The 9,959-nt window shown below is 29.6% G+C and overlaps 4 protein-coding genes across 4 annotated transcripts; 2 read left to right on the top strand and 2 right to left on the bottom strand.

The window, feature by feature from the left end:
* LOC129919925 (uncharacterized) lies at positions 1 to 544 on the bottom strand. The gene is made up of 2 exons (XM_056001033.1): positions 344 to 544; positions 1 to 278 (listed from the first exon to the last, which is right to left on the bottom strand). Exons 1-2 carry the CDS (start codon positions 437 to 439, stop codon positions 48 to 50), a joined length of 327 nt encoding a protein of 108 aa, XP_055857008.1. The 5' UTR covers positions 440 to 544; the 3' UTR covers positions 1 to 47.
* Positions 545 to 1,130: 586 nt separating this feature from the next.
* Positions 1,131 to 1,622, top strand: LOC129918382 (uncharacterized). The gene is made up of 2 exons (XM_055998871.1): positions 1,131 to 1,291; positions 1,348 to 1,622. Exons 1-2 carry the CDS (start codon positions 1,196 to 1,198, stop codon positions 1,576 to 1,578), a joined length of 327 nt encoding a protein of 108 aa, XP_055854846.1. The 5' UTR covers positions 1,131 to 1,195; the 3' UTR covers positions 1,579 to 1,622.
* Positions 1,623 to 6,009: 4,387 nt separating this feature from the next.
* LOC129918381 (uncharacterized) lies at positions 6,010 to 6,633 on the bottom strand. The gene is made up of 2 exons (XM_055998870.1): positions 6,463 to 6,633; positions 6,010 to 6,398 (listed from the first exon to the last, which is right to left on the bottom strand). Exons 1-2 carry the CDS (start codon positions 6,559 to 6,561, stop codon positions 6,168 to 6,170), a joined length of 330 nt encoding a protein of 109 aa, XP_055854845.1. The 5' UTR covers positions 6,562 to 6,633; the 3' UTR covers positions 6,010 to 6,167.
* Positions 6,634 to 9,055: 2,422 nt separating this feature from the next.
* On the top strand, positions 9,056 to 9,583 carry LOC129918380 (uncharacterized). Its single transcript, XM_055998869.1, has 2 exons — positions 9,056 to 9,206; positions 9,271 to 9,583. The coding sequence occupies exons 1-2, from the start codon at positions 9,111 to 9,113 to the stop codon at positions 9,499 to 9,501; spliced, it is 327 nt and encodes a 108-aa protein (XP_055854844.1). The 5' UTR covers positions 9,056 to 9,110; the 3' UTR covers positions 9,502 to 9,583.
* Positions 9,584 to 9,959: the final 376 nt, after the last annotated feature.

The following is a 9,959-nucleotide window of genomic DNA, read 5'->3' as shown; positions in this document are numbered from 1 at the left end:
TTATTTTACAATAAATTATATTTTTTTTAATCAGTAAATATATTAACTTAAAATCTATATCTTAATCCAGCATGACCACTGTTATCGTTAAATTTGAAATTCCTCGAAGCTCCAGCATAGACATCAAAATTCTTACTCAATTGATGATTGTAATCAATTGTTGCACTTGAACCCATCGGACGGCTGTGTTCGAAAATACCGCTCACAGATCCTTGAGGTGATCGTGCTTTCCTCACAAGAACAACATCTTCAGCTACTGGTACTACATCTCCGTAAACCTTAAATTAAAAAATAATCTGAAATTAGTTTCTGGCAAAACAATAAAAAAAGAGTCTAGACTTACCCATTCAGATTCTAAGTTTGCAGTATTTTCTTCAGGAAGAGTAAATCCCAAAGCAACAGCCAAAAGTCCAAAAAATATTAAAGTTTTGAAAGACATTTCAATAATGAGATATGGGTTTTGTAAATTTTAAGAATTTGTAAGTTACTCTGTTTGAGAATGCTAGTTCAAGACTGATTGTTATTCATGAAACTCTGTTGTCTTTTATAATAAGTTTAACCTTAGTGCCTACACATTTTATAGATAATAGATGTAGGTTGGTACTCTGCGGTGCAGCATATTTTTAATTAGGGGGTTTTCTTACCGGAATATTATTTATTGTTGTCTTATTATTGTGTTTTGGGTGATTTTTTTTTAAATTAATTTACAAAATAATTAGTTCACATTTTCAAGAACTAAACTTGGCGTAAATCATTCATTGATAGCAATTTAATCTCATCTTCTGATCTTCTGTTTATACCACATACGTAGGTACGGTAAAGAATCTTACGCGATCTTTAATTAGGTTCAATTATCTATGAATTAGTCAACGCAAGTGTAGTTATACTGAAAATGATAAGGAACTTTGAAGATTCATTCATTCATCCTGCTCCAATGCAAACCAAACCAGATAATATTTGGGTTAAAGATCAACCGTAAATTTAAAAAAATCACCCAAACCAAAATAAGACAATATTTCGGTAAGAAAACCCCCAATCAAAAATATGCCGTAGAGTACATACAGCAATAAAATGTATACCTAGATCTTGCTTATTATAAAAGACAACAGAGTCTCATGAATAACAATCAGTCTTGAACTTGCATTCGCAAATAGAAGAGCTTAACATTTCTTTAATTTACAAAACCATCTTCAACATGTCTTTTAAAACTTTAATATTTTTCGGACTTTTGGCTGTTGCTTTGGGATTTACTCTTCCTGAAGAAAATACTGCAAACTTAGAATCTGAATGGGTAAGTCTATAGAAAACTGTTTGATTTCCAAAAAACTAATTTTTTTTTTACTTAAGGTCTATGGGGATGTAGTTCCAGTAGCTGAAGATGTTGTTCTTGTGAGGAAAGCACGATCACCTCAAGGATCTGTGAGCGGTATTTTCGAACACAGTCGTCCGATGGGTTCAAGTGCAACAATTGATTACAACCATCAATTGAGCAAGAATTTGGATGTCTATGCTGGAGCTTCGAGGAATTTCAAATTTAACGATAACAGTGCTCATGCTGGATTAAGATATAGATTTTAAGTAAATACTTTTAAGTTTTAAAAATAAATAATTTATTAAAAAAAAAAAAAAAATCATGTGTGCAATTCTACCTATTTTTATTCTATCACCTTCAAATCCATGTTTTTTATATGACAACCTATATAAATTTTATATCATCTGAAAGCTTATTGTCTTAGCACAAAATATATACATATATATGTATATCGATCAGGTCTATGAGACATCTACAAAAAGAGCTAGAATTTTTTGAACTCGATCAATTTCTATCAAGAAAAACGAAAAACACGTATTTTTATCTTCTCACGCTATTAAATCCATTTTCTTCCCTAACAACCTATAACAACCTACACCATCTGAAAGCTTATTGTCTTAGCTCAAAATATATATATCGATCAAGTCTATGAGACATCTACAAAAAGAGCTAGAATTTTTTAAACTCGATGAAATTTCATAAAAAAAAAAAACAAAAAAAAACATTTATTTTTATGTTCTCATGCTATTAATTCAATTTTTTTGTTTGACAACCTATAAATTTTAGACCATGTGAAAGCTTATTATTTCATCTTTTATAATGATGCATAAATCTTATTTCAAAGATGTCTACAAGAGAAGTTAGAAATTTTTAAAGTCAACCATGTCGAATTTCCAGACTGAGATTATGGTACTTCCTACACTGGTAGCTGGTCATCGCCAACAGATCTCCACAGGTGTTTTGAGGTATTTTGAGGTATTTTTAAATTTTTTTCAATTTAAGATTGTATAACTTGTAGAGCTTGTACCGTTATGTGTGATATCAAATAAAAGGTTATGTTATCAGCATGCGTATTAAAGTTAAATCAAATTTGTATGTGCACTAGATCAAAAGATATAACGTGTGTTGGGAAAGAACATCTTTTTACCGTTATCTCCGAATTTTGAATATGAAATTAATTGAAATTTTTTACAATTATAATTTATTTAATTACCTATCTACAGTACAAATTTCATTCATCTATCTATTAAAACAAAAAAGGGATTGGGGACAAAATCCCGAAAACCGAAATCCCGAAAACCCAAAATCCCGAAAACCCCAAATCCCGAAAACCCAAAATCCCGAAAACCCAAAATCCCGAAAACCCAAAATCCCGAAAACCCAGAATCCCGAAAACCCAAAATCCCGAAAACCCAGAATCCCGAAAACCCAGAATCCCGAAAACCCAGAATCCCGAAAACCCAAAATCCCGAATGGGATCCCGAAATCCCGAAAAATTATATAAAATGAAAAATTTGCGCAAATTTTTCATTTTATATAATTTTTCGGGATTTCGGTTTCGAAAACAATCCTAAGTGTGAAATTAAGGTGTTATTACGTAAAAAACAATATAAGTTTATAATTCCGTTAATATCTCTTTTTTACATGATTTCAAGTTCTTATTGTGATTTCAGCAATGCTTTGTAATGATTGAGTTAAGTTGGAAAATCGTTGAACTAAAATCAAAAGAATTATTAGTTTTAATATTTAACTTATAATAATTGTATGTTTAAATTGTTTTTAATTGGTTTTAATTTTATGTTTCAGTTAAAATTTCAGTAAAACACAGTTTTGAAGAGTTTTTTATTTTTTCTGTTTTTTTTTCGGGATTTTGGCCTTTCTGGATTTTGGGTTTTCGGGATTTTGGTTTTTCGGGATTTTGGGTTTTCGGGATTCTGGGTTTTCGGGATTTTGGGTTTTCGGGATTTTAGGTTTTCGGGATTTTGGGTTTTCGGGATTTGGGGTTTTCGGGATTTAGGGTTTTCTGGATTTTGGTCTTTCTGGATTTTGGATTTCGGGATTCTGTCCGTCTCCCACAAAAAAGTTATAACAAGTTGAAGTCGTGTCGCGTTTTCGTTTCATCTTGTTTCAAATCACTACGATACTAAAGAAGTTTTCACTTCAAAAAACTGCCAAAATAAAATTAGACTATTATGAAAACATTTGAGTTTATTTTATTAATGAAGTTTGTTGTAGTTCATAAATCTTTAAAATCTCAACTTTGAAGTAAGTCCTCTTTCAGCCATCAGGACTGTATAAAAATACCTTTATTTTAAACAAACTTCCGCTATTATATTCCTAGTTTAAGTGAAAAATAATATCGATATTGGACAGGTTCAGAAACGTTAGGGACTAAATATTTAGGTAATTTCTCGGTCTCTGATTGGTCAGCTGTCATAAAAAATCGTTCCAATTTAGGTAATTTTATTGGAAAGCAGACTGGAAAGTTAGGCAAGAAAATTTTCCCTAAAAATTTAGGAAAGTTTTTTTTTGTCAACATGACAGCAGATTGTTTTTAATTAAAGAATTTATTTAGCAAAATTAAATTTATTTGTGTGAAAAACAACTAAAAAGTGCATTACCGGTTATAAAAATTCTTAAATACCTAAATTTCGAAATTTAACAATAGCATCATATCCAAACTAATTTAGTCAATTTACTCAAATTTCCGTTCAGAAAATGACGTTGCCTAAATATCTAGTCCCTAATATTTCCTGAACGTGCCCTGAAAGAAATTTTTAAGGTTTTTGATAGACTTTGGACACGTTATAGAGGATGAAATTCTGAGGCGATAGTAATTTCATAACTTTCTCGAATAAATAGTCAGGCAGCACTTTTTTCTTTATACCTAAAAGTGTTGCCTCTAGAAAGTGGCAATCCTTTTTGTTCGATATGAGTATTGAGCAATTTTTTGATTTATTTTGAAAAAAGAAACTATGATAAAAATACGAAGAAAGTGGTTTCTAAGAACACATTTTTGGATAAACAAATTTGTTCTTCTTTGTTTTATTAATTTTAACATTTTTTTTTTCAATGTTTGAAAATTTTTTCGCTACTTAAACTATATTTGTTTATATTCAAACTAAATGAAAAAAAAACAAGACTAATCGACTACTGCATATTAAAAAGCATTATTCTGTTAAAGAAAAAAACAAAATAAAATCAATGTATATATTCCTTCAGATAATAAGATTGAGATAACACAAAACAAAAATAACTATTTTATATGCATGAGAAATTTTGTTATCATAAATAGGTATAGAACCTGCTTCTATATCTTTGTTAGTTTCATATAAATAGCAAACAAGAATCGTCTAAAGTATTTAGTCTTACCTAAACATTTCAACTCTAACAAAATGTATTTAAAAGTGTTGTTCTTTTTTGCACTTTTGGCTGTCGCTCTTGGACAATATATAGTTCCTGAAGAAAATACTGCTAACTTAGAACCTGAATTGGTAAGTCCTCAAAATATTTAGTTTGATAAATTTTCTAAGCAACTTATAAAAATAATGAACTAATAATTCTAGGTCTACGGAAATGTACCACCACAAGTTGCTGGTACTCTACTTGGTGGTTAGAACAATCACCTCAATTATGTTCCTAAACAAAATAAGTACGATCAAAGCATTGCAAGTTTTAAGTTTTAAGCATTAAATTTGAATTTCTATGGCAATGGTGGAGCTTTGATATAATTTAAGTTTAACGAAATCCTTAATTTAATACATTAAAAAATAAAAAAAAATTTAAAACTATATCAGTTATTTATTTTGAATAAAATGTTTTTATATTCTATTGAATTATATTCGTCCAAGAGTTTTATTGCTAAATATAATTCTTTGCCATAAAAGAACTGTTTCTAAAAAAAAAATTTATTATAAGAAGTGTTAAAGATAATAAAGAAAATTAAAACAAAAGTTAAAGTTAATAAAAATCGATAAAACTATATCAAAGAAATGAAAAAAATCAAAAACAATTCTTGTGGAAACGGTAACGCGGTTATACAATTTTAATTTATATCAATTTTGTGGATGAATGGATAACACAACCCTTTTTTTTTTAAAGAAAATCTCAAGTTGCTCTAAAAGTTCGTTGTCTAATTGTTAAAAATGTTACAAATATTTAGGTACTTCAAAATAAGCAACTACCATTCTATCTGAGTAGAAAAAAATAATGAATTTAAATTTGTTTCTTTGAATAAAACATCAGCTCTGCTTCTTCTTCCTTTTTTCTCGGCGCTGTTATGATCTCGATGTCGAGGGGATCATAACCTTCCCACGTTACTGCTTCACACTAGTGATCCGCCTGTGGGGTTCGCCGGGTTGACCTCAGAAATCGGCGGCAAGCCTCCCGGTTTTGTATTGTTCCGTTTCTGAGGCCAACTGAATGCTGGTGTTTTTGCATTTGCTTGTACCAGGAGTTTTTAGGCCTACCTTTCTTTTTATTTCGTGTTGGAACGTTATATGATATTGCTTTTTTGACGGGGTTCTCAGGATCTCTCCTTTGAACATGGCAATACCAACTGAGTCGGTCGTGTTCAATTTTTTGGGAGATGGTATTTTTAAAACATCAGCTCTGCTATCTAACCAAATTTCAAGGATTTGCGATAGTAGAGTCAGAAGTGCTCTATACTAAAATCTTTGAAATAATTCAAAAACTCATTTTACAATAAATTATTTTTTATTTAATTAAATATAAATCTTAAATTTTAGTCTGCCAGTATTAAATTATCTCTAATGCCAAAGTTTATAAAAACACTATTTTTGATGAAAATTAAAAAAAAAAAAAAATGTTTAAAAGGAAGCATTTTTCAATCAAATTAGAATCTATATCTCAAGCCAGCATGAGCATTGTTGTCATTGTATCGGAAATTCCTTCCAGCTCCAGCGTAAACATCCAAATTTCTTGTCACTTGATGGTTGTAGTCAAAGTTTGCACTTGATCCATCTCGACGGCTGTGTTCGAAGGTACCACTCATTGAGCCCTGAGGTGATCGAGCTTTCCTTACAAGAACAACATCTTCAGCCACTGGCACTACATCTCCATAGACCTTTAAGATGAAAATATTGTTGAAAATGTTTTCGTCCAGGATTTAAGTTTTTTCAATGACTTACCCATTCTGAATCAACAAGGCCAGCAGTATTTTCTTCAGGAAGTGTAAATCCAAGGGCTACAGCCAAAAGTCCAAAGAAGATTAAGGTTTTGAAAAACATTGTGCTTTTTTTAATTGATAAGCTGTGCTTTATAAGAATGCAAATGCAAAACTGAATACTGTCTGAGAAAATTGTCTCGTCTTTTATAGTAAATAAAAATCAGTCTTAAATTGATAAGAGATGCTTTTCATCATAATTTGCTTATCAGTTTGCGGGTTTTGCTACAGTCTTTACTTTTGTCTTGAGGGTGATTTCCCTTGTGCTTAAAATAGACTAAAACTTTGGTGTGTACCTTAAGATTTTTGGTATAGTCGGGGGTTTTTTTTTTACAATTTCTGTATTGAGTGGTTCTTTTACTTTCATAGATCTAAGAATAAGATAAGCTTATCTATGTAGCCTACTTATCTTGAGATAATTAAGTAATTCCAGGAGTCTTTCCAGATATCTGAACGGAGTCTTTTAACAAAATATGTTAGATACTTAGGTTCATTAATTAAGTGTGTAGGTATCAAACAAAATTGCATTACTGGGTCACACGAACTTGCTCCATGAATTGGAGTTGCTAAAATGTTTAAGACTTTTTATATACACATTTGGTTTATGTATGAAAAAAAGAAAAAGAAAAAAAAAAACTATCGTTCTTCAAATGAAAAAAAAAAAACATTTCAAATGAAATTGAGCTCCAAAACAAGTAGGTAGGGGAGAAGGGGGTACATTTGACACTTAGTTTTTAAAAGTCTGTATTTTCGAAAACTGGTAATTATTTCCAATGTTTTGTTTTGTATTTGATTTATTGACTATTCAAGATTATACTAACAGTAAAATTTTTTGTTTTACCATATTACAACATTTAAAAAAATAATGTTTTTTAAAAAAAGTCATTTTGTCAAAAGTGCCCCGGGACCGGGGCACATTTGGCTTTAAAAGGGGTACATTTGACAATGGTGGATTAAACCCCACATCGTGTGCATTATATTTTTAAAACTATCAGCGAATCTTGCTTGTCTATTGTTTAATTAGAAAAAAAACAGGTTTTAAACAATCTACTAAACAATATAACGAAAAAAAAATCAAAAAATTTATTTTCTAAAAAGAAGAAGAAAAATCAAAAAACCCTTAAATATTTCAAAAAATCTCTCCATTTAAATCTGAATCAAAATTAATCGATGTCGATTTATTTTTAAATAATTTATTTAATATATAATTCAACAAAATCAACGTAAAACAGTGCCCACATTGCAAAAGTCAAAGGTGCCCCGAAGGAGCCACAGAACTGTTTTTCTTTTTTTTCAATAACTAATACTATTTTTTTACAAAGCTGGTTTTAATTAACTTAATTTTAAGCTTAGTGCTATCAAAATATTGATTCACCATTAAAAAAACTGTTTTATTAGGTTCAGAAATCGCTTACATACCTTTGGTCAAAAATTAGATCAGAAATACAGAAAACACGAAAACACGTGCTACTTCGCGAAAAGTTAATGAAAGACTGCGAAATTTCGCAAAAATTTCTTAAAATCAAACTAAGCTTCTTTCTTCATCCAAACTATTGTTAATTAAGGGCACGATCATACCGAAAAACGCAAAGTCAAATGTGCCCCGGTGTCAAATGTACCCCCGCTTACCCTATGCAGTTTAGTTTTTTAATTATTATTTTTACTTATTAACATGCATTTTTAGAAAAAAAAAAAATTCAAAATGCTTAGAGCCGTTTTTTAAAAGAACTATAAGTTTTTATATAATTTTTTGAAAAAAAAAAAAAAAATATTTAGTAAAATTAGTAGGTATGCTTTTTTATAGCAATTAATAACTTACATTTTAAATCAAAATTTCAATAAAATTCAGTGCCTCCATTTTTTTTTTTATTCCAAAATTTTTTTTTTAAATATTTCAATTTTTATATAAAGTCATATGAGTGGCTTTTTTATAAAAAAAAATTCGTTGAAATCTAATGATCACTTCAGGTGAAAAAGAGATTTTAAAAATGGTTCTGTGTTTCTGTATCTACCGTTCATAATGATTTTCGAAAACAAATTCATTATTAGATAGACCTTGGTTTTATAACATTTGAATTTTTTCCAAAGTTTGATGTTAATTGGTCCATTCGTTTAGGTTGTAGCTCCTTATACGGGCAGAAACATTTTTTTTGCATTGTCTATCATCGTAATATTATGACTGATTGTTATTTCAGCTATTTTTTGTAAGAATGCAAAACTTGCTATGAGTAAGAAGTACAAACATTATTCAATTACTATCAATGAATCATTTACCTACCACAAATTTAGTTAATGAAAATTATTAGGTACTTTACTTCGTAAATTCATTCATCATCGTTTTTTTTTTTTAATTTGGGTTTGAGCTCAAACGTAGATTTAAAAATCACCGAAAACAAAATAACACAACAATAAATGTTCCGGGAAGAAAACCCCCCAATTAAACAATAAGCAAAGTCGTAGAGTACATTATCTGTTATCAATAAAATGTGTACTTAGGTCTGGCTTTTATTATAAAAGAAAACAGAGTTTCATGGATAACAATCAGTCTTGAACTTGCATTCTCAAATAGCAGAACTTCATAAAATTTACAAACCATAACATCTTATTATCAAAATGTCTTTCAAAACTTTAATATTTTTCGGACTTTTGGCTGTTGCTTTGGGATTCACTCTTCCCGAAATAAATGATGCTAACTTAGAATCTGAATGGGTAAGTCGAAACTTTTTTTTTATATATTTTTTTGTGAAACTAATTTCAGCTTTTTTTATGTAAGGTTTACGGAGATGTAGTACCATTAGCTGACGATGTTGTTCTTGTGAGGAAAGCACGATCACCTCAAGGATCTGTGAGCGGTATTTTCGAACACAGCCGTCCGATGGGTTCAAGTGCAACTATTGATTACAATCATCAATTGAGTAAGAATTTCGATGTCTATGCTGGAGCTTCGAGGAATTTCAAATTTAACGATAACAGTGGTCATGCTGGATTAAGATATAGATTTTAAATACCTTTAAGGTTTAAAAAAATTTAAATAATTTATTGTAAAAAAAACTGCCAAAATAAATTTAGATTTATTTATGAAAATATTTGGTTAAAACCTCGTTCTTTTTTTTATAATTAAGTACTTTGTGCTTAGTAGTATCTACCTACATAACAAACATATTTCATTTCTAATCTTAAGGAACAAATACAATTATGTTTCTTTGAAAAATTACAAATAAATCAGAAATTATGTATACATAGACCGATTTTGGGAGTGGAGGTATACCTAACCAAAATGTGAGTATATGCAGTAGGGTGTGTCAAAATGCTAAAGTATGGAATTTTCAAATGTAATAGCTTTTAAAAGTTGCATTACTTATCAAAAATAAATCCTGCGTTAACAGATTTCATTTTAATTAATATCTTTGGCTCGCTCAAAATATAGAAAGAAATCGAAGAAATTTGAATTTTTAGAGATTT

Source organism: Episyrphus balteatus, chromosome 4 (assembly GCF_945859705.1).
Source record: "Episyrphus balteatus chromosome 4, idEpiBalt1.1, whole genome shotgun sequence".
Classification (NCBI taxonomy): Eukaryota; Metazoa; Arthropoda; class Insecta; order Diptera; family Syrphidae; genus Episyrphus; species Episyrphus balteatus.
This window is presented reverse-complemented; position numbering and strand designations above follow the sequence as displayed.

Bases quoted from the DNA above. Each gene is read 5' to 3' on its own strand.
- LOC129919925 (XM_056001033.1), bottom strand. From the start codon at position 439: ATGTCTTTCAAAACTTTAATATTTTTTGGACTTTTGGCTGTTGCTTTG. The intron at 279-343 runs GTAAGTCTAGAC...TTTTAATTTAAG, and splicing joins CAAACTTAGAATCTGAATGG to GTTTACGGAGATGTAGTACC.
- LOC129918382 (XM_055998871.1), top strand. From the start codon at position 1,196: ATGTCTTTTAAAACTTTAATATTTTTCGGACTTTTGGCTGTTGCTTTG. The intron at 1,292-1,347 runs GTAAGTCTATAG...TTTTTACTTAAG, and splicing joins CAAACTTAGAATCTGAATGG to GTCTATGGGGATGTAGTTCC.
- LOC129918381 (XM_055998870.1), bottom strand. From the start codon at position 6,561: ATGTTTTTCAAAACCTTAATCTTCTTTGGACTTTTGGCTGTAGCCCTT. The intron at 6,399-6,462 runs GTAAGTCATTGA...TTCATCTTAAAG, and splicing joins GCCTTGTTGATTCAGAATGG to GTCTATGGAGATGTAGTGCC.
- LOC129918380 (XM_055998869.1), top strand. From the start codon at position 9,111: ATGTCTTTCAAAACTTTAATATTTTTCGGACTTTTGGCTGTTGCTTTG. The intron at 9,207-9,270 runs GTAAGTCGAAAC...TTTTTATGTAAG, and splicing joins CTAACTTAGAATCTGAATGG to GTTTACGGAGATGTAGTACC.